This window comes from Panthera leo, chromosome A1 (assembly GCF_018350215.1).
Source record: "Panthera leo isolate Ple1 chromosome A1, P.leo_Ple1_pat1.1, whole genome shotgun sequence".
In the NCBI taxonomy this organism is placed as follows: domain Eukaryota; kingdom Metazoa; phylum Chordata; class Mammalia; order Carnivora; family Felidae; genus Panthera; species Panthera leo.
The window spans coordinates 197,022,327-197,050,234 of NC_056679.1; the positions used below are offsets into that span (position 1 = coordinate 197,022,327).

At 49.9% G+C, this 27,908-nt stretch overlaps 1 protein-coding gene across 5 annotated transcripts in view; it reads right to left on the reverse strand.

Annotated features, from left to right (window-relative positions):
- Positions 1-27,908, reverse strand: part of ABLIM3 (actin binding LIM protein family member 3) — a 110,472-nt gene that overhangs the window by 29,348 nt on the left and 53,216 nt on the right. For all 5 annotated transcript variants that reach the window (XM_042949678.1, XM_042949658.1, XM_042949667.1 and 2 more), the window contains 3 exons: positions 21,127-21,253; positions 17,240-17,333; positions 9,026-9,113 (listed from right to left, as the gene is read on the reverse strand). In XM_042949678.1, the coding sequence (XP_042805612.1) occupies positions 9,026-9,113; positions 17,240-17,333; positions 21,127-21,253 (309 nt within the window). The remainder of the gene's footprint in view (positions 1-9,025; positions 9,114-17,239; positions 17,334-21,126; positions 21,254-27,908) is intronic.

A 27,908-nucleotide genomic window follows, 5' to 3' on the forward strand; every position in this document is an offset into this window, starting at 1 on the left:
CTGCATGTCTTGTAATAAGGACCGGGGCAGAAGTTTCAGGGAATGAAAATTCAATGTCTGAGGACTGAACGGGCCCCTTTGAGAGTGAGCTCCCTGTCCCTGGAAGCATGTAAGTACACACTGGGTAGAAACATGCTCAGCAGGGATATTCTAGAGGAGACATACAATGAAGTAGTTACACTGATGCACGTAACGCCCTACCCTTGGAGATTCTGTGCTTTATCTTCACAGATTTCTCTGTATAGAAAGAATGAATTATTTGCCCCTACCCAATGATCCCGCTCCTTATGTAAGTTTTATAAGGAGTGGGACTCATATCTGTCTTATCTGCAGATACAGCTTCAGGGACTGTAGATTCTCAATAAATACTCATTGACTGAATGAATAAAACAAAAGACACATGATATTCTGTTGTAGGCCAGATGAATCCCTTAAGCTGGGCTCAGAGATTTGGACAAGTGGTACAATCTAGACTCTGATTCAACAGCTACAATTCCAGAGTGAGTGTCTATCAGATAGTCACTAGACTGGGGTTTGTTTAAGTGGGGTTTGGGGACCAGCTGTCCAGAATCCCGGTAAGATGCCCCCACAGAGTCCCTGAAGTCAACTCCTGGAGACGGGGCCTGAGAATATGTGATGTTAACAAGCTCCCCGGATAACTTATGACTCCAAATTGAAAAACCACAGGGCTGGATACCAGTTAATACTCCAAATTTGTTCCTTTGGAATGTGATGGGATAAAGAAAACCAATTTTATAAGACGTAAGAACTCTTTGACTTCTTGAGAGAAGTCAACACTTTTTGCTTGTTAGACTCCTGGTTTCATGAGTCATACCCTCGTCCTCTGAGACCATCACTGACAGTTCCAGGTCCTGCAGTTAAAACCTCCTGTAAACGTTATGGAAGTGAAGGGTTAGCTATTCTGTGTAAGCTGATTCAGAGGCTGAGATCTGAATCTCCAAAGCTGTCCCTCAGCTGGGTGGTAAGCCTCTTCTTCTTCTTTTTTTTTTTTTTGGATCATTGGAAATTTTAATGCCAGATCAGTCCTGGTGCCACAGTCTTGCAGACCGCCCGGCCAGCGTTACAAACACAGCAGTGACCGAAACCGGCCCACCCAAAGGTTCTATCTGGCCAGCACGGTGTTTTTACATGAATGCTTTTAGACCCTGCAGGTGGCCAGTGACCCCTCCCTGCTGTCTGCCTCTCAGCTCTTCTTGTTCATTTAAGCAGGCATTTAGGTTTTTAAACCCGGCTCCCGGCCAGGGTGTTCTCTTACAGCAGGCTTCTTCTCCGGATTTCTCTTGACCACAGCAGGGTGAGGCTTCTCTGCTTTGTGGCAGCACTAGCCTTTGTGACCTAGGCTTGCTAGGATCTTGGATTGGCCCTTTGGCTCCCTGAAAATCCCTGCCTGGGCAAACAAATGTGCCGTGTCCACACACTGGTATATCATTCAGCCATAAAAAGGAATGGAGCACTGATACATGTTATAACATGGATGAATCTAGAAAACATTATGCTAATGCTAAGTGAAAGAAACCAGACACAAAAGCCCACATTTTGCAGGATTCTGTCTCTATGAAATTTCCCCAATAGGTAAATCTATACAGGCAAATGGCAGAGTAGTAGTTGCTAGGGTCTAGGGGAAGGCAGTGGGAAGTGTCTAATGGGACACTCCAGCATATTCATGGAAGCAAATATCGTCTTCAGACAATCCTGCGCACTGGTAAATTTTCGCCGCATATCAGGCAATCCATGCATTACTGAGTATACTATTCCTAAGGGGTCTGAATGCCACTTACACCTCGCTTCCTAGCTGCATCGTCCAGAGCAAGTCAGCTAGCTCTCTGTGCCTCAGTCTCCCCGCTGATAAAATGGGGGATGGGAACAGTACCTGCCTCGGAGCTTGTTGTGAGTGAGCATCAGTGAGTTACCATTCACAGAGCCCGCAGAACAAGGTCCGCCTAGAGTGGGTACCGTGACAGTGTTAGTGGTTGGGATTATTATTATCTTCCCTGCCCTACCTCAACAAAAATCTGTTTGCCAGGACGGCGGCAGAGCCCAGGTGCGCGGGAGTTCACAGGCAATAGTAACGGCTGATAGCAACAGCCAGGACGGTAATTAAAATGCGTGAGTGCTTTCTGTGTGTCGTGCATTCTTGTTATTCTTATTGTCATCATTATAACTAATATTTAGAGAGTGCCTAAGCCAGGACTTATGCCATATGCTTTATAATTGTAGTACTTAAGTAGAAACTAACCGTGATGACTAGCATTTATTGCCCACGTAGGCTAAGCCCTATGCTAAGGGCTATTAATAGTGATGGTAACATTGACAACAGCCAGCATTTTTTAGTGCATGGCATCATGGGGAATGGCCACTCCACCTTACTGGATGTTTATATCAGCTCGGACTGGCAGAGCCGGGGGTCCCAGGCTCGGTGCTACAAGCCTTCATCATGCATTCGCTCATTTAACGCAATAGCCTGGCGAAGTGGGCCTAAGGCTACCCCCTGTTTTCAGATGGGGAAATTGGGGTTTAGGGAGCTTAGATGTCTTGCCCGCCCGTCCAACACTGTCTCCTCGCCCTGGCCTGGGTGTGCGTATATGACCAAGTTGGGCTTCTCCAAGTCTCTCTGGGCTTTCTGTGCTTAAACTGGCGGGGAACGCTGCCTCTCTGTGCCCTCGGAGCCCTCCTTCCCCAACACAGAGGCAGCCAGGGCAGGGCGGGAGAGCGGGAGGCCACACAGAGAAAGAAGCATAGAGCACAGCCACCTGCTGAGCCCTGTGCGCCCTTCAACCCAGCCCTGCTGTTTCTAGGTGCTTCTCAGTTCTGTGAGATGATCAATGCCCTTTTACCTAAAGTTGTTTCTGCCGCCTAAAAAGTCCAGACTAATAAAACATCTCATTGAGCTAAAACCCGAGTATCTGACAAGTTCTTGACTTGCCCAGCGGGCAATTTTGTTTCCCAGAAAACAGAGGAAGCAGCCAGGGAAGTTGCTACTCTGGACCTAATTCTGACCAACGTGGACAAATTGGCTGGTGAAGTAGATGTGACATGTAACTGGCGAGAAAATGGTCACATCGTCTTGAGTTTGAGGTGACCCGAGAGAAGAAGCAAGTTGGGAACAGACTTTAAATCACCAACTTTAAACTACTATGCTGTAATATTTTCTATAGGATTCAAGATGTTTGGTAACCCTAAAAGTCTAAAAAAAATATTGCAGTTCATCCAAAATGAAAATGTATTCTATTTAAAGTGAAATATGCTTAGTAGTTTCAGACTTTAGGAGATATCAATTTAGTACGGTAACGGGATATGTTGGAAGAGTCTAAAATTATGTAGCAGGATTGGGGAAACATGAGATTTAAAGTTTTTAAGCATTACTCCTACAAACTAAGCTGTCAGTGGAGAGATCCAATTTAAAATAACAATGCTAAACTACTAGATTATAGCAACCAATAATAGGACGTTAGTGCCTTTTAAAGTGTGGTTTGATGAGACGCGTCGATTATGACTGAGGGCTGGTGTTCTGCAATCCGAAGGGCGGAAGGCACCTGTCTTGAACATCTGCTTCCTCCATGCACCTCTTTTCAGGTGCTCGTCAGAGGAAAGAGAAACCTCCGCTATATATCAATGGCATCCCCGGCCGTGCCAGAAACACATACCTCCTGGTGCCAGGACCTTATATCGCCCGAACTAAAAAAAACAAAAACAAAACCCAAAAAACAAAACAAAACAAAAAAACGTGATCTGAAATAGAAGAGAAGGTTTTGGTGTAATTATCAAAGCAAGCTTTCAGGGCTCCTGTCGGGATTTGCATTAACACAGAACTAAGGCTCCTTACTTTATTTTGGGCCGTGGACACCGCTGAAAATTTGATAAAAGCCACAGACCCTCTCCTTAGAGAAATATACCTACGTGTGAGCTTTGGTAAGCAACTTCGGGGGATTCATTGGATTCAGAAGGGCAACTACAAACCACAGGTTAAGAATTCTGAAGCTAAATGGAAGAAACTGCCTTAAACAAAGCCTAGGAAGATAGGCCAGCCTAACCTTGGCCCAGGGACATAAACTTTCTAAACTTCGTTGTTCTCTAAAACGGGGAGGTTAATGGCGCTTTTAGCTCATAGGGCTGTTGTGGGGGAAAAAATGGGATTCTGCATTTAAAGCTCTCAGAACCGTGCCTGGCGCATAGTAAGTGCTTCATGAATTATCAGCTGATGGAGTAGGACCTACAATTTGTTACAATACTTTCCTTAGCAGAGTAAGGCTTGTCAGGCTTTCATAACAGATTTCCTGCCTGTTGGTTTTAGTTAAATACATGAATGATGACAGAGACCTGCTTAGAACTGTGCAGCTGAGCTCCTGGGCTCCCAGTGATCCTCCCCCCCAGGTCCTTGGAATCGGGGTGTATTTAGTGTAAGAAAGAAGGAGAGGAGCAAAGTCTGTCTTTCCTTTTTCCTGGGCACAGGCATTTTTAGAATAAGACCAAAATCTATCTCATGAATCACATTTGGGGCTTAGAAAACTCCCACCGATCCAGCAGCTGTAACCTCGTGATTTCAGTATGTTTTGCCCGAACCTGCGGCATTTTGGCGCTTAATTTTGCTGCACAGATTCAATGACCTAATTTCCTGGTGAAGCTCAAATGACGGGTTTGGACAACAAACAGATTAGAAATCTGGCATCTTTACAAAAACAGTTAAAAGGCTGAATGAACAACAGAACTTAGAACAAACAAAAGAAAACTTGCTTGTCTCCCGGGGTCCAGGAAGTTCTCATCCAGACAGACGTCAGCCTTCTCCCAATTAGAGCTCATCAGAAAGCCATCACGCAGTGATTAAAACACAAACAAACTGACCAAAAGAAGCTCCCGAGGCTGGCTGCCAGTGCCTTGCCGTGTCCCGCTACAGAACTGACCAGACTGGGATTTTAGGGGGCGCCTGGGTGGCTCAGTCGGTTAAGCGTCCGACTCTTGATTTCGGCTCAGGTCGTGATCTCACGGTCCATGAGTTCGAGCCCCGCATCGGACTCTGTGCTGACAGTGTGGAGCTTACTTGGGATTCTCTGTCTCCTCTCTCTGCCCCTCCTGTGCTCATGCTCTCTCTCTCTCTCTCAAAATAAATAAATAAACATTAAAAAAAAAAAGGCCGGGTTTTTAAACTTTGCAGCCTTCCTAATGCTCTCTTTCATGTATGTTGCTTCACGGGGCACCTAGCACCTTCACATTCATTCTCTCCCATATTCATGAGGACCTTGTGGAGCACACCTGCTCTCTGTGGGTGAGGTGTGTGGGCCTGCCTCAGTTTCTCCACCGTGTAATGCTTCCGCCCACCGCAGGCCTTTGCACCTGCTGTTCCCAACGCCTCCACCATCTTTCCTCCCCTCTTCACCCTCCCACCTCCTACTCATTTCCAAACTCTTGGCTTGAAATCTCCCTTCTTCAGCAGAGCCTCCCCTGACCTCCCAGACAAGATCAGGAGGCCAAAACATTCCCAAACCTTCCCTTCTCTGCACTTAATCACAGCTTGTCATCGTGTTTACACTTCTATTTAAGTCGGTCTCCCGTCCTGACAGTACACTTCACCCACGAAGCAAACTCTCGTGCCTCATTCACGTCCAAGCACCCAGCACGTCACAGAGAGCCTGGCACATAGAAGGGCCCCAGTTTGAATGCATGAATGAGAGACAGAGTAATTTTCCCCGTCTTATAGGTGAAGGAAGAGACCCAGAGAAGAAAGGTACTTCTCAAGGTCACAGCCCATCAGCAGAAGTACTGGTGCCTGAACCCAGGAGTCCAGGCTCTCAGCGGGCTCTCCCTACTTCTGTGCTGCCTACGAGGAGAGTTTTCTACCCCCACCCAGGGAGGGTGTCCAAGGCAATCTCAGTGGGAGCAGAACCCCCTGGTGGCTGCCTCCCCCACGACACCCACAGCTGGAGTCAGCATGACTCCAGCACGGGATGGCCTGGTCCCCCTCATTGTAGAATCACTCAGCATCCCTTGAGGCAGGTCCTTGAGCGCCCTGCAATTACTCCCACTCTCCCAGGAGCCAGGAGGGTAGGAATGGAGATAATTAAGGAGGAGGGTGACAGGCCCTTCCTTCATCACCAAAAATATCTCCCACCTCCCGCAGGCATCTCTGTCGTAGGTTTGATTGTGCATTCTCTCGAATGATTACAAAGCTGTTCACCTCATCACTTAACTCTTTCTGCATTCTGTGAAGTTCTGGCCAGAAGCAGGGCTTAGAAGATTCTGGTACATAAGGATGTGAGCTCTGTGAGGGCGGTCAACTTGTTGGACCTCGCTGCTCTATCTCCAGTAGTTAAGGCAGCACTGGGCACACAGGTGAAGGCTCAATAGGTATTTGTTGGATGAATGAATGAACTAAAAGCTTTCCATGTGTCAGGAATTTGCTATGCCGTGTGGGGACCGTTACTAGCCTATTTTACAGGCTAGGTAACTGAGGTTCAGGGTTAAGAGGCTGGCCCAGGGTCAAGAACTCAGGAAGCAGTGGAGCCAGGGTTCAAGGCCCCCAATAGGGCAAGGTTAGGATTGAGAATTCAGGCAGGGAGATAAAGATGTTGATTTTTCTAGTAACGTGTACGAGAGAACGGTTTCAACACTAGGATATGTGTTCGCCAGGAAAGGGGGAGAGCAATACCATGCAAAAAATTTCCAGACTAAGTGCAAAGTCCGGGTTGCCATGGACGCAGGGCTCATGAAGACATCATGCAGTTTGCTGAGACTCAGGGGGAATGTCCTAGCACATAACCCAGGGTCCTGCTGCAGCATGCACTCGGGGACCCAGGCACCTAGGGATCAGTACTGATGGAAGGAGGAGGTCCAGTCCTCGCAGGGACCTAAGTAACAGGCAGAGCCTGGGTCCCGGGAGGTGAGGTTGAAAGAGCCCTGGGGTGGGAGTCATAAGACCAGTCTGGCCCTACGTTCTCTACCTGTCTCTGGGCCTCACATTTCCCATCTGTACCATGAGGTTGTTACGTTACAGTCTAGGGTGACCTGTGGGATCCTTCCATCTCCAGTACTTGTATGACTGTACATGCAAGCAAGTAGTCGTAAAATCACAGCATCTTAGGAATGGTCACCTAGTTCAATCCAGCAAAGGAATTCCTGCTCCGGCAGTCCCAGTAGATGGTACGAGATTCTGTTGACTATCTCTAGGCCAGTGGTTCTCAACGGAGAACTATTCTGCCCCCCAGGGAACATCTGGCAATGTCTGGCATCTTTTTGGTTGTCCCAATGGGAAGGAGTACGTTACTGGCACCTAGTGGGTAGAGGCCAGGAATGCTACTAAACGCCGTGCGATGCATAGGACAGTCCCCACGCCAAAGACTTCTCTGGCCCCAAATGTCAATAGTGCTAAGGTTGTGAAGTCCTACTCTGGGCAAAGGCACTCACTGCAAGTGGAGGGAACTTGTGGCCGTGGGCATTCATGGTAGAACAAGCCTGATAGGAAGACACGCTCTCTGTAACTGTGTCCCCGGCCTTAGTTCTGCCTTGTGGGGAAATCTGGAGGAAGAGCCCTCCTGGGGCTATTCAAACATCTGGGGATGACTAATCGGCCAGCTATCCAACTAATCAGCCAACAGTGACCACCTGTACAGTGAGTACTTGTGGGATCAATGTCAGGATCAAAAGGTCTCAGGGAGAAGGCCAAGGACTCTGCTGCAAGCTGGAGAAGCCTGGGAAGAAGGCTGTGGGCGGGGTGGGGGCACCTGAGGGGGTTACAGAGTTGGCAGTGACTAACCTGGGCCAGGAATGGCAGGATTTCCAAACGGGGGCATGGAAGACTAGAATGTTCCAGGAGGCAGGCAGCAGGGCATGTGTTCACTGTCCACCCCTGCCCACCTCCCAGCCTCGTTTCTCCCCTCCGTCTCCTCCCGGTCTCCCACGCCTGTCATTTCTTTACCCGCTTCTATCCCCTCAGGGGGCATATCCCAGCCCTCCCCTGTTTGTCCAGTTAACGCCCACCCATCCTTTGGATCCCCGCTCCTGGCCCTTCCTCAGGGGGCCTTCCCTGACGTGCACCCCACCCATTAAGTGCTTTCAGAGTCCCAAGCCTCCCCCCTTCATAAAGCTTATCACTATTGACAGTTATTTGTGGGATTACTGACTGCACCCCCCCACACCCCATCGGGCCGTAGGGCAGTGGGGCTCGGGCTGGAGCTGGAGCTCACTGATGACTCCAGGGCAGAGCCACCCATGGTAGGGTCTCAAAAAATAGTTGTGGAATGGACAGAGAAGCAACTGGAAACTGGTTTTGGCAGCTGAGATGTGGGGCTTGTCCAGGGCCAGAAAGAGAAAGGCAGCTTGAGACCTCAGTGAGAGGGTCCTAATGCAAGGCTGAAGTGTTGGTACCTGAGATGGTGGGCGGGGAGGGGCCCTGAAGACCTCTGGACAGGGCTCAGGGCTCTGCCAAGGACACGACGATGTCCCGGGAGGCTGGACTGGGCAGAGGATGGAGGACAGAGCAGAGCCTGAGGACTAATAAGAAGGCTTGCAAGGATCCTGGGGCCTGACGGCTGGGCCCTCTGAAGTGGCGGAGGGAAACCAGTCCCTCTTTGCTTCCATTCCTTTCGGTGGATCCTGAGCGTCCCTGGGAGGACCCAGCCTGCCGTGGTGCTCGGAGATGTGGGGGGAGGGGGGGAAGCGGGGGCAGAGGCTGTGGTGCTGCCTACCACACAGGCATCTCTCTGAGGTCCTCTGTCCCCTTGGCCTGCAGCTCAACCTCCCGCCCCCAGGCAGAGCCAGGGGAGTCTGCTCAGAGCGCTGCCAGGGAAGCAGGCCAGCTAAGCAGCGGGCGGAGGCGCACAGGGACGGAAGGCAGATTACATGTCACTTCATATTAGCCACACCGGCAACTTTGCCAAACCACCCGGAGAGGGGCGAGTTAATTGCAATTTTGAGAAGAAGCCAAAGCAAAGATAACACTGAAATGAAGGAGACCGTGTCTCCTTTATAGACATGGGTGGATAGGACTGCCTTCCACGAGGCCGCATTTGCCTACCTGTGAGGTACATCTCCTCTCCTTCGGTGAACATCTGGTGGCAACGTACGCATCTGGCACAGGTTGGGTGGTAGTGCTTCCCTCCTGCCTGTGGAAGGAAAAGAAGAAATAAGGAGGTCAGAGCTGGGGCTGCCGTCCAGGGGGCAGGTTGGGCCTGAACATCTCCTGGGCGCATCAAGGGTGTTGGTACTTTCATGAACCATTGAAAAGCCCACCCAGGAAGCTTGGTGATTCCACACCAGGGGTCCCTGAAGGCAGGTCAGGGGGCTTCTCTGGACACCTGCCCTTCTATTCTGGCAGTGGAAGTGCCCCTTAACAGCCTTGACAGCCACTGGTCCATCATTTCCAGATGAGGAAATAATCTTGCTTTGAAGATATCCCAACAGTTCCCCAGGAATGGGGCCCTTGTCACTAGTGGCACCCAAGTGACTTTGAATGTACCTGGACCTGCGATTTAATAACATTGGATTGGGGGGGGGGGGAAGGCCTCCTTTCCAATCCTCTGTCAATTTTTTGTTTTCTTTTTTAAGTTTTATTCATTCAGTTAATCTCTACACTCAATGTGGATCTCGAACTCACAGCCCTGAGATCAAGAATCGTATACCGTTCTAACTAAGCCAGCCAGGCACCCCGAATTCTTCTGGTTTCTTCAAGGACAGAGACCAGTTTGGTGCTACTGTGTCTTTAACATCTATCTGAAACTTACTAACCTTTTTTTTTTTTTTTTTTTTTTTGAGACAGAGAGAGACAGAGCATGAACGGGGGAGGGTCAGAGAGAGAGGGAGACACAGAATCCAAAACAGGCTCCAGGCTCCGAGCCATCAGCACACAGCCCGACGCGGGGCTCGAACCCACGGACCGTGAGATCATGACCTGAGCCGAAGTCGGACACTCAGCTGACTGAGCCCCCCGGGTGCCCCACTAACCTACTTTTTTAAGAACGAGAACAGATTTGAGGCTTGGAGCCTCCAACAAACAGTAGAATTTAGCAAGAGCTGTGGGTTATGTTGTTGTTGTTGTGTGTGTGTGTGTGGTTTTTTTTTTTTTTTTTGGTTACTGGCAGTATAGCAAGTGATCCTGGTTTTTTCTGTTACATGTTTTTTGTCTTTTTTTTTTTTTTAATTATTTGTAAGTGAGCCAGCTTTTGGTGGATCCCCAGTGCCCCTGGGAGGACCCAGCCTGCTGTGGCACTCGGAATTGGTGGGGGCGGGGAGGTGGGGTAGAGGCTGTGATGCTGTCTGCCACACAGGCATATACAAGGTCCATAGACGTGGCAAAACTTGGCTTTTGGGGCTCCGTGGACAAACAATGGGCCCCACAAAGGCAGGACCTGTTGGGGACCTTCCGACCCCGATGCTCCGGGCCTGTGATTGCTGCACCTGAGTGCCTCCGTCCCAACCCCAGCTCAGCCCAGTCTGGTTTCGGTAAGCCGCCTTGACAATTCCCACTTTCCTTCCTTACAACTATTTCAAGTAAAAATGTAAATGATTTGCAACTGCAAATTCTTCTGTGGGGCAAGACACAGCCTCAGAGAAGGCGACGCTTCTAGGTTTTGCCAGAAGCAGTAGAAGCTGGAATCGTGAGGGCTTGTCACTCGTGCGGCACTCACTCCCGCGCTGACGGCTGTGACACTACAATTCCAGCCAAGGGGGTGTGATACATAAGGGTCCTTCAGGGGCATCTTCAGACTCTCTATATGGAGGAGGTTGGCTCAGCACTGGGGTTGGAAGCGGGGGGGCTTGTTTTGAAGGTGCACTTGACCTTGAACAACACTGCTTTGAACTGTGGTTTGAACTCACCATGTACAGGTGGGTCGTTTTTCTGACAAATGCGATACGGCACTGTAAATGTATTTTCTTTTCCTTATGATTTTCTTAACCACATTTTCTTCTCCTTAGCTTACTTGATTGTAAGAATACTGTATATAGATAGGGCGCCTGGGTGGCTCAGTCGGTTAAGCGTCCGACTTCGGCTCAGGTCATGATCTCACGGTCCGTGGGTTCGAGCCACGCATCAGGCTCTGTGCTGTCAGCACAGAACCCGCTACAGATCCTCTGGCCCTCTCTCTCCTTGCCTCTCCCCCATTCATGTTTCTCTCTCTCTCTCAAACATAAATAAATAAACTTAAAAAAAAGAATACCATATATAATACACATATCTCACAAAACACGCGTTAATCTATGTTTATGTTATTGGTAAGGCTTCCAGTCAACAGTAGGTTGTTAGTAGGTAAGCTCTAGGGGAGCCAAAACGATACACAGATTTTCAACTCTGTGGGGGTCAGTGCCCCTAACCCTCATGTTGTTCAAGAGTCAAGAGTCAACTGCAAAATATGCATGTGAGGGCAAGATTAGTTTGGGGGGATAGGCCTGAGTGAAACTGATGGGTACTGGGGGATTATTAAAGGCCCCCCCCCCAAGCCATCATTTGGTTGGATGCTAATGGGTTCCTTACAATTCAAAAATTATAATTGGATAATTCTAAAAAATACATAATTGAATAATTCTCAAGGCTTATGTCTGAATCTTTTTGGGGGGTGGTGGGGTGGGGCATGGGCTTGCCTATTCTGGAGATACTTGATTTATTCTAAAAACTTAGCAAGAATGAAGAACGGGGCAGATTTTTCAAAATGAAGACTTTCAAAGAAAGTCTCCAATGTTCCTGTTTCAGTCTCGTTTGTGGGGCTTCCCACCGGTGATAAAACGCCCTTCTCATCATTGAAGCAAACTGTGTTCAGACTTTGGAAGGAGCCTGCTATTTTCCCAAGCTGAGATGTGGGACTGATTTTCTCCTACCATGACAAGGATAATCGGTTTAATTAGTAGCTTCTTCCTACTTTGTGTCTCTTTATCATTTCAATTATAGACCTGTTTTCCAGGGAGGCAACAGCGCCTTGGTGCAACTGAAGCCTGGCGTCTTCCTAAATGTCACGCCCCGTCACCCTGCCCCGGCTGGGAGAGGGTGCACAACATCTCAGCAACAGCTTGGAAGCGAGTTGGGGAGGGAGGCTGCCAGAGCAGCCAGCGCCAGCATAAGGGAAACCAAGTCAGCGAGGGAATACGGGACATTCTGTGTTAACACACCGGAATCGAGAAAATAGTGGACAAAAACGGGGCAAATTGGACAGGACCAAGAACCACAAGGTTAGGAAAGGTAGTACCAGGATACCACGTTTGTCGTTCTCCTTGGAGAGGACAGAGACTAGGAAGGAAAGGGGCTGCGGAGTGGCCTAGGGAGGGAATGGGAAAGGGGGGGATGGGATTTAACTCAGTGCCTATCGTGTACCAGCAAATGCACTGGGCCCTGTGGTGGGCAACTGTTATTTTTGGCTGGCCAATGTCCTTCCCCCTTCTTCCAGAAACAGCTTGGGGGTCATGCGAATAGGCCTTTCCTGAGTGGGACTACTCATTCCCCACATCAGTCCATGTGGTTAAGTAGGGCAGACCCCACCAACAAGTGTATTCCAACTCTGTGGTCCTAGTGATTGGTTTGGAGATGGGCCTGAGATTGTCCAGTGAGAGCCAGTCCCGGGCTGAGCTATGAAAAAGAGAATCTCTCCTCCCCCTGGGCATGCTGTCTGATAGGATACAAGCCTGGGGCCAGTGGTGTCCAACTTCCCCATTATGAAGGAGAGCCTTCCTGAGAATAAGGCCCACACAGGGTACAGTGGAGCCAAGATGGTAGGATACTCCAAATGCATTTGTTTGAGCCCTGGATCCAGCTGTGCCTGAAGCAAGACCTACTCCTGGGCTTTTTTTTTTTTTTTTTTTTAATTTTTTTTTTTTTTAACGTTTATTTATTTTTGGGACAGAGAGAGACAGAGCATGAACGGGGAGGGGCAGAGAGAGAGGGAGACACAGAACCGGAAGCAGGCTCCAGGCTCTGAGCCATCAGCCCAGAGCCCGACGCGGGGCTCGAACTCACGAACCGCGAGATCGTGACCTGGCTGAAGTCGGACTCTTAACCGACTGAGCCACCCAGGCGCCCCCTCCTGGGCTTTTTATTATGGGAGCTGATAAATTTCCTTTTTGGTCTGAGCTATTTGACTATGGTTTCTGCGCTTGCAACCAAAAAAGTCCTCACTAACTGTAAAGACACTTCTGTATGTGTCCTTTACTCTCACACGACTACCACACTCGTAAGACTTCTGACATTAGATGTGTGTGTGTGTGTGTGTTTGTGTGTGTGTGTGGTGGGGGCGGGGGGGGGGGTGTGTTCCACTGCAAGCAATTCTCTGAGACGTCAGCTGGATGTCCTATAGCTTAACCGGTTCTGACACTATTTACCTAGAAAGAGTATCAGACCCCACAGGTTAAGGGCTCAGTCCTACATGGCTGCCCCTCCCCCACTTCAGATGCCAATCTCAAGTCCCAGGTTGTCACTTGTGCTTCTGACCGACTGGCTATAAATTGGGGTTCCCATGACCCCCCAACTTGGGCTCAATAATTCACTAGCGTAGCTTACAGAACTCAGGGGAACACTTATGTTTACTGGTTTCTTATACAAGGGGATGACAAAGGGTAGAGATGAACATCCAGGTGGAAGGGGTTCGTAGGCCAAGGGGTGCGGGAGGAGGCGTGGAGCTTCCATGGCCCCTCCCAGCGCACCAGTCTCCCAGAACCTCCACGTGTTCGGCAACCCGGAGGCTCTCCAAACCCCACCCTTTGGGGGTTTTTATGGAGGCTCCATCACAGAGGCACGATCCATCATCACCTCAGTTTCCAGACCCTCTCTCTCCCCCTTCTGGGGGATGCGAGGTGGCCCTGAAAGTTCCAAGCTTCTATTCATGGCTAGATCTTTCTGGTGTCCAGCCCCCTCCCTGAAGCTCTCCAGGAGTCCACCGGCAGTCACCTCATTAGAACAAAAGCCACTCCTATCACCCAGATTTAGGAAGAGATTTAGGAACTCTGTGTCAGGGACCAGGGTCAAGGGCAAATACTAATACTTATACTATTAATTTATATAAAATCAATACAAAAGATGCTCCTCGTGTTCTTAACACTTACGGAGGTTGCAAGTTTTAGGAGCCCTGTGCTGGGAACCAGGGACAGAGAGAAGTTCATATATTTTCTATTATTTCACGCTAACATATCCATCAGGAGTTAAATAACAGTAGTATTCGCCGTGATAGATAGACTCTAAGTCTCAGAGAAAGTGACTTGGTGTCAGGTTTCATGGCCGGAAGCGGTAACGTTGGAATCCAAGTCTGTTTCACTCCAACCGTGTATTTCATGACATCACATAACCTCAAAGACCACTGAGTGGCAGAGAGCTGTGGCCACGTGTGTGGGATATAGGAGTCTGGAGTCCTAGATTTTAGCTCCGGCTCTACCAGAAACACCGCGTATGACCTTGGGATTGCACCACACGTCTTGGGGCTCCCTTTTCTCATCTGTAAAATGAGGAGGGCTAACTAGTTGATAGCTAAAAGTCTCTTCCAGCTTTAAGAAAAAAAATCAATACGTCCACGATGCTAATGGAGCCTCATACAAATGGAATCAATCGAAACCCGGTTACACCAGCAGTCTGAGAGGAGGCTCCCGGGATGCTCAACTGCTCAACGCAGCGGCACAAGGGAGAAGACAGCCGCCGCAGACACAGTGTCAGAGCGGCTTGGAAATGCTGGGATGAGTTCCCGTCTGCAGCCCTGTGTGTGATCCAAGTGTCTTCCTTCCCGAACAAAAAAGTCTGCTTTTATGACCGCCCATCCCACTGACCCTTTACCCCACTACAATGCAGACGCTTCTCTCCTATAATCCAGCTGACCTCAGGCTGTTCTGAAGGTCACCTTTCCCCACACTCCACAGCTTCTTCTCAGCCCGCATAGTCCTCAACTGCTCCGCAGAATCTGACCAACACTGGCCGACCTCGCCATCCTTTCTGAAGCTCTGTATTCTTGTGGCCCAGGTCCCTTTCTCCCCCCCACGTCCCTGACTTCTCTTCCTCTTTCTCTGACACCTCACTCCCCTTGTGCACCTGTAAGCGGCCACTCCCCCAGGCTGCCTTCAGCCCCTTCCTCCCTCTTTCTCCTTTCTTCCCTCCCTCCCTCTCTCCCCCTCCCTCTCTTCCTCTCTCTTGCTCTCTCTCCCTCCTTCTCTCCATCCCAATGACTCCCCTGGCGCTATTATTCAAATCCTAGCCTTTCTGAGATTATTCCCTCCACGCTGCGAAGCCTGATGGAGCTTTGTTCCTGAGTTCTGCTCCACATTTCTGACCACTTTCTTGAAACCTTCTCGGAATTTCAATCACAACCTGTCCCAAATGGAACTCGCTGTGTTTCTGCCTTGATCAGCTGCTTTCCCTGCCACCCCTCATTCCGCAGATGACAGCAGCAGACGTCCTCTCATCCAGGCTTGACACTTTGGTACAACTTTTGGCCTCTTTTCCCCCAACCCTCCTGTCTATAATTGCCCCGCAGCAAAGAGATGGGAATTTCACTTCCATCATGCTGGAGGTAGGTGGTGCTCCTTCTGTTTGCCGCTGTAGGTCTTGAATCCTTCCCATGACGTCATGGGCTCCCCGCTGGTCTCCCACTTCTATTGCTTTCCTCCCAATGGAGCCTGTGTCCGTTATGCCCTCTCTAAGGAGCAGCTCTAAGTGGGTCACTCATGCTCAGTCTCTGCATAAGCCCTATTGCCCAGTGAATCCCACACAAATGCCTCACCCTGGTATTGGGCCCTCAGAAATCCAGGCCAACACCCCAGCTGTGCTCCTGTGTCTTGCTTTGTCTTCCACATGGCACTCCTACTGCTCCCTGGAAAGGTTTAATAGTTGGTCAGCAATGTGCCTTTAGCTTATTCTCTCTGACTCCCTACAATCTTTTAGAAACATAATCTTATCATGTTGCTTCTTGGTTTAAAACCTGGGGCGCCTGGGTGGCTAAGACGCATAAACGTCCGACTTCAGCTCAGGTCATGATCTCGCAGTTTGTGAGTTCGAGCCCCATGTCGGGCTCTGTGCTGACAGCTCAGAGCCTGGAGCCTGCTTCGGATTCTGGGTCTCCCTCTCTCTCTGCTTCTCCCCTGCTCACACTCTGTCTCTCTCTTAAAAATAAATAAAAACATTAAAAAAAAAATGAAAAACTCTCCACTACCTTGCCATTGCACTTACTCTAAAATCCAAACTCCTAAATGGCTACAAAGCCCTATACGATATGTCCTGTGTGATAGACTCCATCCTCCCTAGCCCCAATTTATATAATTCAGCCGCACTGGCCTTTTCCTCTGTTCTTTGAATGGGGCAAGCTCTATTCTCCCCTAGCTGGTCACGAGACAGCCTCCTTCTTATCCTTGGGGCTCAGCTTCAATGCATCTCTGTGGATCCTGCTTTCCTGGTTGCTACACTCTTTCCTGCACAGACTGGACGCGGCTGCAGAATCCTTCTCAACACAAGCGCTGGCTTCAGGTAACACTGACCAAGTGACCGGCGTTCTCAGAATTTGTGATTCTGCCTGGAAGAGCAGTCTGCCATCCCCCAGCCACTGTCAGAAGGGAAAACTGAGGCCTAGAGAGGCAAAGAGACTCACCCCAAATCTGAGCATGAGGGAGCAGTTGAGTCAATATCAGAACCCACTTGTTTCTAGTCTTCCGCCATTGTTTTTCCTTTGCACCAAACTCTTTCCTGTTTTGAATTCCTCGAGGTGGGTGGTCCCAAACCATAGGAAGACAGTCTTCTGGGCTCACAGGATGTGGGAAGGAAAGCCAGGAAGGCCAGCAGATAGGAGCTCGGGCAGGGGCGCAGGTTGCCTGTTCCTGGCAGAGCTGAGGCCGTGCATCAGAGGAAGGGGAGAGCTGTTGCCATGGTGATGGACCAGCCAAAGCAGGGCTCAGGGAGCAAGCCAGTAGACAAGCTGGTTCTTAAATCGGCACATTACCAAATGCTTAAAAAATTAAAACTGGCTTCCATCCTTTAGCAGGTTGGGAAGAAACCCGTAATTGTCTCTCCCCAGTAATCTATCTGGGTCTGAGTCCAGAGAAGCCACTGATATTCCCAGCACGGCGTTTTTTGAACCGGGAATAATTTTGTCTGGCTTCTCACTTTGGGAGGGCCCAGAGAGGCAAAGTTATTTGCTCAAGTCGTGCAGCAAGCTCAGCCGGGGTAGAGGCAGTGGGGGGCGGGGGGGAGGCTGGGGAAGAAGGGGGCCTCAGTGATGACTTTTTGGAGTCACGGGCCATCCTACGCAAACACCTTCACAGTTCCTTGAACCCCACTCACCTCCAAGACCCTGCCGCTGATGTATCGGTCACAGGTCTCGCATTTAATGCCAAACTGGGAGTGGTAGTCAGATTCGCAGTACGGAACACCATCCCTGCAAGAGGAAATCCACACAGGGAGAGGAAGTTGGGGGTGTGGGGATCCGAGGGGGAGCCACATGGAGGTTCCAGGACCTGCAGCCAATGGTGACTGGGCCAAGATTAGAAACACTTGGGGAGCTTGTCAAAAATGCAGACTCCCCAGCCACCCCCCCCCCAGATCTCTGGAATCAGAGAACCCCTGGAAGGGGGCCTGGGAATCTGCATCTCGGCAGACTTCCCGAGCGCACCTGGGAACCACTGGTCTGGGCTGCTGGCCATGGGTGCCCCTCTTCTGTCCTCCTTCCGCCCCTCCTCCCCGCAAGCTCTCCAGACCCACTTTCTTCTCTTTATCCCTAAGGGCTGTGAGAAAAAAGTATTGTCAAAGTGCATTAAGTTTTATTGTATTTAGAATAGGTGATAGTTGCATTTGGCACATTATAAAGGCATAAAGGGGAATGCCTTCACCCTCCTCCCAGCCCTTTCCCGGAGGGAATCGATGTGGTCAATTTTTGTGGATAGCCTTAAAGGGCTCCTCTTCTAATAAGAAATTTTACCTGCAGTGAAAGAGTCATCTGACTGTCCTCCCGGGTCAGTAGATAACAGGAAACTACCTTAAGCACTTCCTATGTGTTTCGTTTTCACATAGAAGTTTTAAGTTTCACTTAAAACTTATCAGGCAGTAATAGGATTTTTGTTAATGATTCTTATACTACCTCCTACTACTAATAGCCACTGACATTTATTTCTTGGTGTGTGCCGGGCCCTCCAAAGGTGTTTCACATAGATTATTTCATTTAATCCTTCCGGCCGCCCTATGAAGTCAGAACTATCAGTCTCCCTATTGTGTTGATGAGGCAACTCAGTAACTCAACGCCGATGCTCTAAAGCTGGATCCAAAGCCAGGCGGTCTGGTTTCTCGCCCAGGTCGTCATGAGGACTGAAAGACGGCTCCAGCGTGTAGGGCTCAGCTGTGCCGGCCTGTAGTGAGGACTTCGTGTGCAGGGAGGGGACTTCAACAGGACACTGCATCTAAGGACCAGATCTGATGACACAGCTGTGTAGTGCTAATGAATCCAGGACGAGAAAGGGCCATTTCCCCCACCTCTGGGCATAAGAGAACCGGCTCACACAGAGAGGCCTGAAGGACAGGCACGTCACTGTTTTGTCTCCAAGTTGTTGCCATGCTGGGACTGCTGTGACCCCACCCTGGGCAGCAGGGAGTCTGTGTTCCCCTGAAGGAGAGGCAGCAATGAGGACTCAGGCCCAGAAAAGCCCAGAGGTCAGACTGCTGTTCGTGGGCCCAGGAGACAAGCCTCCTCCCACCCCTGCCAACCTTTCCGCACGCCGTGGGTGTGGGAGGTGACCCTGCAGGGGGGATAAAGTCATGTGTCAGCAGAGGGGTACGATGAGCCAGCAAAATTTGGGTATAAATGCCAACCCCACCTCATTTGGACCCACGGGTTGGGAGGCCTTAGGGAATTTGAAATATGCATGATTCTAAAGAGAGGCAGAGGGTAAAATTAATATTTACTAGACACTTATTACGTACGAAGCACTGATACCTGAGCCTTTGCGTGACCCAATGAGGTAGGTCTTCTTATCTGTTTTGATAAGTGAGGAAACTGGGACTTGGAGAAGTGAAGTCTCTTGCCAAGGTCATGCAGGCTGGGCTTCTAACCAGGGCATCGATGCCACAGTCAGTGCCTCTAAGCACCAGCCACTCTGCCAGCAGACAAATGAAGAGCCCAGGGCAGGCTTCAGAGGCCCAAGGTGCAACGGGCAGTCAGGGCTGGGCCTCCTTGAGAGGAGCTCTGGGCAAACCCTGCGCCTCTAAAGAATTCTCACTCGGGCGCACAGACTCAAGGCCTCCTGGCTGGTGACTCACTTAAGGGCACTTCTTACTCGGCAAGCACAGAGCGAGATGCCAAACTCCTACTAACATGGCATTCAAAGCTCTCGGTGACGTGACCTCAGCTCACCTCTGCAGCCTCGGACCTTGCTTCACGTGTGCACGCGTCTGAGCTCTGGCCAACAAGATGGACGTGTCAGGCACCACCCTGCCCTTGCCCAGGCCGGGCATTCTGCCTCCCAGCTTTCCTTCTTTGCATTTTCCATTCTTACCCCTGTTTCCAAGGTCTGGCTCAAATAGCACTATCCTCCATGAAGCTCTCACGGACTCCAGATTTCACTCCCTGCTACTTCGAAGTGATCCCTTCTTTCTCTGAATATTCACAGCCCTGTTCTTGGGCCTCCGGCAGACAGGGCTCTCTGGTAGCATCCGTGCCCCCTTTTGCCCAGAACCTCGCCTGGGGTTTCCTTTGGGGGCCACCCCTTGCCCCTCACAGTCACTGTGGGTCACGGAGGGCTGGTCTCTGGCTCTAGGGTTCACATCCTCCTGGCCAGCGATTGCTCAGGAATGGGTATGTGACCTAAGGGTGGCCAAATCAGGGGCAACCATGGGACTTCCACTGGAATCCTTGGGAAGGAGGCCTTTTTCTCTCTGCCGGCCTGGCTAAGCTGGGAGAATGAAAGCCTGGAGTGGCTGGTGATTACCTTTGCTACCCTTTGGGGAGCGCCTGTTTGAGAATAAATCCAACACGGAAGAAGCTGGAGCTGGGAGAGGGGTGGGGGAGAGAGAGGTGGGGGAGAGGGGCACTTCTAAAGAGCTAATGACATCTTTAAGTCCCTGGATTCAGCCACGCCGAAGTCAGTATGCCTCTGGCTTTCCAATTTCTGAGTCAATAAACTCTCATTTTTGCTTAAATGAGTTCGAATTGGGTTTTCTGTCACTTATGATCTGAAGGGTCTTCAACAACAAAACTCTTGAGCTCCCTATCACACAACTGCTGATGTCATAATTCTTTATGTATATAGTTTATCTCCCTTATTGGATTATCACTCTATTGACAGCAAAAACCATATGTGCTACAATTTTACGTGCTCACTATGTCCTAGCAGTGGGTCACAATGGCACCTCAGAAGGGTCTGGGTCACAGAGCATCAAAGCTGTCAGGGCCTGTGGCCACGATTTCTTGTAGGTACTTGAGTATGTAAACGCTGTCACTAGGGTCTAGTGGCCAGGGGACCGGTGCCACACCGCGCAGGCACTGGGGGTTGGGCCCTCTTTCCTGATAGCTTTGTGTGTCCGTTGTATCTCATCTCATGGATTCAATTCATTCAACAACTGTATCATTGGCCGGGGGTCGGGCACTGTGCTAAAAAGGCAGCCGTGGCTGAAACAAAGTCCCTGCCTTGGTGAGGACAGACATTCAATTTAATCATGGAGCAAGTTACTTACTTCCCCAAGCCTCAGTTTTCACAGCTTTGAAAATGGGGCTGGATGCCTCATGGGGGTAGTTGTGGGATTTAATGGGATAACCCATACACAGCCATTAGTGTATTCTTGGGACACGATAAAAGCTCCATACGTGGTAGCTGATATTAGTATCCTTATTAAAGAGTTGGCATGGATAAATGGATAACTGCAGACCGTGTTAGCCTGTGTGAAGGACACAAACAGGGCACGGAGGGCATGAGACCACCCCTGAAGAGACAGTGTGGGACGCAAGACCAGCGGGAGGGGAGGTGCAAGCACGTCAGGGAGGGAGGAGAGCATCGCCGGCGGAGGAAACACCACGGAAGGGCCCAAGGGTCGGGGATATGCTGTTTGCGGCTGTGGCCGTGTGGTGGCTGGATGCAAGTGGAGGGAGGCGCTACTGGAGACCTTGGCAAAGGCTGCAGGGGGCAGGCTGGAAGGATGGGGGGGGGGGGGGCGGAAGCTGGGGCGGGGAGGGGGGAGACACCCACTTGCTGATGTACTCCCCCGTGAGGATGACGCTGCAGGTCTGGCATTTGAAGCAGCTGACGTGCCACTGCTTGTCCAGCGCCAGGAGCGACTGGCCGTGCTTGATCTCCTCCTTGCACCCGGCACAGTCTGCAAAGACAAGAGAACGCCACTGAGCAAAACATCCCGGCCCTCCTCTCCAGCCAGGTGAAGGAGAACCACCCCCCCAACAAAGCCGGTTTTCTCTCCGCAGTGGACACCCTGGTCCTGGCACCTGTCCAGGGGTCTCCCAGGTAAAAGCAAAGGCCGCCGGGGCCCTGGCCTCTGGACAAGAGGTCTCGGCACAAGGGAGAAAGACATCCTAGGATTCCTTCAGAAAGTTCTCTGTCATCCTGCCCACTGTGCATCCAAAACCAGACGGAGCCTGCCCTGCTTCCCACCTGCCCTCAAGCAGGTAACTACGCAGGCTGCTCTCCGTGACCTGGGGGACCCGCGGCATCAGCATCACCTGGGAGCTTACAGGTGTGCATCCTCTCAGACCCACCCAGACCTACTGAATTTGACCTAGATCTCCAAGCACAGTAACGTCTGAGACGCAGCGCTCCAGGGATAAGCTTAGTGGCTAATTTTCCCCACCCTGAGGCTGTGTGCTCAAGGGCAAGGACCCCGTCTCTGTTTTGTGGTTAAATCTATTCTCTGGCCTAGTGCTGTGCTGGGCACATAGTAGGCACTCAAATCATATTTGCTGAAAACGCACGAAGGAGCGGACCTCACACGGTACCCAAGAAAAGGACAGAATTTACCATGACTGGCCCCGCTCCAACATACTTATATGCCAAACGTTTTCCGCTCCAAGGATTAAAGAACGTGATAGGACTGTCCCAAACCGGAGCGGTGCCCTCACTCTCTATCCTGATTCCCCTGGAATGGGCATCAGGACCACAGAATGTGGGGGCCAGGCATCTGCCTGTTGCTCCATCGGTGTCTGGGGAGGGGCAGGAAATGGAGCCAGCGTCCGAGGTACTTGGGAGATGATGGGAAATCAGCCTACCCGACCGGATGTCCCATTCTGGAGGAGGAAAGGGTCACGGGACAAAGTTTACCAGAGGACAAGCCTCCCTACTGGCACCACAAGACAGATGCATACTTTGGAGCCTGGGGAGGAGAGAAGCTGCACATCAAGTTGGGAGAGGCTGGCTGGAAACCCTCAAGTCCAGCTGGGAGCGGGTCCTGGGAGAGAAGATGATGTCTGCCTGTCGAGGAAGGGGGTGCGCCCGGCTAACTGTGGGGAGGGACTGGGCCCTGATGACATGCCTGTAGGAGGCACCCCCACAGTTCTGAGCTCTTGGCTACCTAGAGCCTTTCTGACATCCTTAGCACGACTAGGGGCAGGAGGGTCTCTGATTGCAAACTGCTTCTGGGGACTGGGAGAATGGTTTTGAGATCTCTTTTCCTGCCTTTCCTCCTGGAATAAGTCTACCCACTTCTTTATTTTATTTTATTTATTTATTTATTTATTTATTTTTATAAATTTTTTTTTTACATTTATTTATTTTTGAGACAGAGAGAGACAAGCATGAACGGGGGAGGGTCAGAGAGAGGGAGACACAGAATCTGAAACAGGCTCCAGGCTCTGAGCTGTCAGCACAAAGCCTGACGCGGGGCTCGAACTCACGGACCGCGAGATCATGACCTGAGCCGAAGTCGGCCGCTTAACCGACTGAGCCACCCAGGCGCCCCAACCCACTTCTATCCCAATAATTATAGATGTTGGAATGTAATCATCTAGAGATGACTTCATACAAGTGACTTGCCTGTGCTCAGCACAGAAGAACCTGGGGGCTCAGGGGTCAAATACCGAACTCGCATCTCTGTGGGCCTCCGTGATAGGGTTACATAATTCCACAGGGGCTCAGAATTCACAGAGCAGTTGGTCACAGTCCCACCTAATGCAGGAATCTACAGCATTCTTGACAGGTGGGTACCGTCCTCTGCTTACTTGCCTCCAGCGATGGGAAGCTCACCCCCTCTGCGGAAGCCCACTTTGCCTTTGGACAGGCAAAACTGTCAGGCCTGCTTTCTTTATTTTTCCGATTTTGATTTTTAAAAATACGTATCACATAAAGGTTTATTCGTGTTTTCTTTTGTTACTTCCCTTTTTATTTCGTATCTGATTTTTTTTTTTATTGAAGTATCACTGGCACACGATGTTACATTAGCCTCAGGTATACAACACAGAGATTCACCAACTCTCTACCTGGTGCTATGAGACCACAAGCGTAGCCGTTATCCGTCACCGTACAACGCTGTTACAACGCCATTCACTACATTCCCTATGCCGTGCCTTTTATCCCCAGGACTCACTCATTCCACAAGTGGAAGCCAGTAACCCCTCCTCCCGGTCACCCATGTTTGCCCATCCCCCCTTCCCCGCCCCTCCGTCAACCATCAGCTTGTTCTCTGTATTTATGGCTCTGTTTCTGCTTTTTTGCTGTTTATTCATTTGTTTTGGTTTTTAGACCCTAGGTATAAGTGAAATCATCCAGTATTTGTCTTTCTCTGACTTATTTCACGTAGCATAATGCCCTCTAGGTCCATCCATGTTGTTGCAAACAGCAACATTCCATTCCTTTTTTGTGGCTGAGTAATACTCCACGGTATATATATATGCCACATCTTCTTTATCCATTCATCGGTCGATGGGCACTTGGGTTGCTTCCATATCTTGGCCATTGTGAATAATGCTGCAATACACATCGGGGTGCGTGTATCTTTTTAAATTAGTAATTTTGTTTTCTTTGGGAAAATACCCAGCAGGGGAATTACTGGATCCTAGGGAAGTTCCATATTTAATTAAAAAAAATTTTTTTTAAGTTTATTTATTTTGAGAGAGAGAGAGAGAGAGAGAGCAAGCAGGGGAGGGGCAGAGGGAGGGAGTCAGCAAATCCCAAGCAGACTCCACACTGTCAGCACAGAGGTCAATGTGGTGCTCGAACTCACGAACCGTGAGATCCTGACCTGAGCTGAGACTAAGAGTCAGACGCTTAACCAACTGAGCCACCCAGGTGCCCCAATTTTTAATTTTTGAGGAAACTCTGTTCTGTTTTCCACAGGGATTGCATCAGTCCACATTCTCACCTACAGTGCACAGGGGTCCCTTTTTCTCCACACTCTCGTTGACACTTGTCATTTCTCGTCACAACTGCCTTGTTTTTATGGAGACTGAGACTGGACTCCTTGTGAAGCCCCTTATTTTATGCAGTAAGAATAACCTACCTCTTTTGCCACCTGACATTTCCTTTAAATATACATATATATATATTTATATATATATATATATATTTATATATATATATACACACACACATTTATTTATATATATACATTTATTTATATATATTTATTTTTTATATAACATAAATAAATATTTATTTATTTATTTATTTATTTATTTATTTAAATATATAAATATATTTATTTAAAGTTTATTTATTTTGAGAGAGAGAGGGAAGGAGAGCAAGCAGGGAAGGGGCAGAGAGAGGAGGAGAAAGAAAATCCCTAGCAGGCTCCACACTGTCATTGCAGAGCCCGATGCCGGGTTCAAACTCATGAACTGTGAGATCATGACCTGAGCCAAAACCAAGAGTTGGACGCTTAACCAACTGAGCCACCCAGGTGCCCCACCTTTAAATATTTCAAGACAATTACAGTTTCCCTCCTCTCCTTCACTCCTCTCGCTTCACTTTTCCTTGCTGGATGTGGTCATCCACTGATCAGATTTCCCTGTGGACTCCACGGGGCGAGGTCTATTATGGCCAACCACACAATTCCCGACCTCTCGGATACGTCTTGTCTGAATAGCTGCATCCTCTCGTGGCCACATTCTAGCAATGAGTCCTATCTCCTTAAGTTGCAATGGCACACCTGGGATAGAATTAGCACCCTGAGTTCAAATTCAGGACTCAGTACAGTGTAGTGGTTAGAGGCTGGGCCGGGAGGACAGAGTGAATGGTGAGACGCTGGCCGAGGGCAGGATCCCAGCTCCCTCACTTACCAGTTGTGCGACCGCAAAGCCCCTGCTTCTTTACCTGAATATCTTCCTTACAACACTAGTGTGGGGATGCACCATAATCAGGCCTGGGAGGACGCAACACGTGTGCTCAATAAATGGTCACTGTCGGGGCGCCTGGGTGGCGCAGTCGGTTAAGCGTCCGACTTCAGCCAGGTCACGATCTCGCGGTCCGTGAGTTCGAGCCCCGCGTCGGGCTCTGGGCTGATGGCTCGGAGCCTGGAGCCTGTTTCCGATTCTGTGTCTCCCTCTCTCTCTGCCCCTCCCCCGTTCATGCTCTGTCTCTCTCTGTCCCAAAAATAAATAAAAAACGTTGAAAAAAAAAATTTAAAAATGGTCACTGTCATTCTTGTTTCACGTTCCCGTGTTTCTAGCCCATGTTCCGGGCACTATCCAGTCTCTGATCTGAGGCCAGAAGAACATTCCTCTTGCAGGGAAGGCCTGTTGACTCCGCCTGGGGATTCTGAGATGGCTTCTCCATGCGGATTTTCTTTCTGTGTGATCCTGCTGGTCCTTTATTGTACTGGCCTCAGGTTGATCGGGAGCTTTTTCTCTCTCTTCTTCCTCCTTTCACCCTTGACCGCTGGTGGAGCCTCAGGCATCCACCCAGGAGCCCATGAGTCTCGTATAATAAGCAGGGTCAGGAAAACTACACCCTGCCCTGAGTTGGTTGCTGCACAGCCAGCTGTCCACTCCTCATCTGTTCCCCTCTTTTCCAAAATTACAGCCTTCAGCTGGCAGAAAGGATGATGCCACCACCTGTTCCCCCAAATCCTTTAGTTTGTGGAGGTGTCTAAAGACTCCAGACAGCCATTTTTAGTTTTTCTTGACTGTGTTATACATTCCATTTAGATCAGCAAAAATGAGTGGGTTTTGCGAGTCCCTTCCTTGTCATGGACAACTAATCCAGGAAGACAGGACCCTTCCCAACTAGCAAGTCATGTCTCTGGTATAGGGTGTGAAGGGAATAGGCCCCAGGGCCAGACCGCCTGGGCACATTCCAGTTTCATTAGCTACTATTTGTGTGACTTTGGGCAAGTCATTTATGCTCTTTATGCTCTGTGGGTCTCAGTGTTGTCATCTGTAAAAAATTATTCTTCTCTCCCTTGTAGAGCTATAATGATTAAATGAGATATTATGTATAGAAAACTCAGTGCATTGCCTGACAATAATAACAGCCAATCAATGTTATCCATGGTTTAGCAGTGGTGACGATGGTGATGGTGGTATTGCTGGTGGTGGTGGTGGTATTGGCAGTGATAGTGGTGGTGGTGATGGCGGCGGTGGTGATAGTGGTGGTGGTATTGGTGGTGGTGGTGTTGGTAGTGGTGGTGATGGTGGTGGTGGTGGTAGAGGTGGTGGTATTGGTGGTATTGGTGTTGGTGGTGATGGTGCTGTTGGTGTTGGTGTTGGTGGTGGCGGCGATGGTGTTGGTGGTGGTATTGTTGGTGGTGGTGATGGTGGTGGTGGTGGTAGTGGTGTTGGTGGGTATTGGTGGTGTTGGTAGTGATGGTGGTGGTGGTGATGGTGGTGGTGGTGTTGGTGTTGTTGGTGGCAATGGTGTCGTTGTTGGTGGTGATGGTGGTGGTGGTGGTGGTGATGGTGGTGTTGGTTGTGATGGCAGTGGTGGTGATGGTGGTGATGGTGGTGGTGGTGATGGTGGTGTTGGTGTTGGTGGTGATCTGGTGTTGGTGGTGGTGGTGCTGGTGCTGGTGGTGTTGGTGGTGGTACTGGTGTTGTTGTTGTTGTTGGTGGTGGTGGTGGTGGGGATGGTGTTGGTGTTGGTGGTGATGGTGTTGGTGTTGGTGGTGGTGTTGGTGGTGATGGTGGTGTTGGTGTTGGTGGTGGAAATGGTGTTGGTGGTGGTGTTGGTGGTGATGGTGGTGTTGGTGTTGGTGGTGGTGGTGGAAATGGTGTTGGTGTTGGTGGTGATGGTGGTGGTGGTGATGGTGTTGGTGGTAGTGGTGTTGGTGGTATTGGTGGTGTTGGTAGTGATGGTGGTGGTGGTGATGATGGTGTTGGTGTTGGTGGTGGTGGTGATGGTGTTGGTGTTGTTGTTGGTGGTGGTGGTGATAGTGTTGGTGTTGGTGGTGGTGTTGGTGGTAATGGTGGTGGTGGTGGTGGTGGTGGTGGTAGTGATGGCAGTGGTGGTGATGGTGGTGGTGGTGTTGGTGGTGATCTGGTGTTGGTGGTGGTGGTGCTGGTGATGGTGGTGTTGGTGGTGGTACTGGTGTTGGTGTTGGTGGTGGTGGTGCTGGTGATGGCCGTGGTGGTGACGGTTGTGGTGGTGATGGCAGTAGTGGTGATGGTGGTGTTGGTAGTGATGGTGGTGGTGGTGATGGTGGTGGTGGTGGTATTTGTGGTGTTGGTAGTGATGATGGTGATGGCAGTGGTGGTGATGGTGGTGTTGGTATTGGTGGTGATGGTGGTGGTGAAGGTGGTGGTGGTGAAGGTGGTGGTGGTGAAGGTGGTGGTGATGGTGTTGACAGCGATGGTGGTGACAGCTGTGATGGTGATAGTGATGTTGCAACTACTGCCAATTCCTCTCAGTGAAGATGATGAGGAAAAACTTCCTCTTGTAAAAAGTAATATACTTCTTTTGTCTTGATAGTTCCTGAGTATTCTTGATCTCTTTTGAGTAGACATTACTCTTGCTTTTGCAGAATGTCTTTATTCACCTTCCAGGGATAAATGTCACACTCCTGCAGATCGAAAATACACCATGTATTTCCTCAT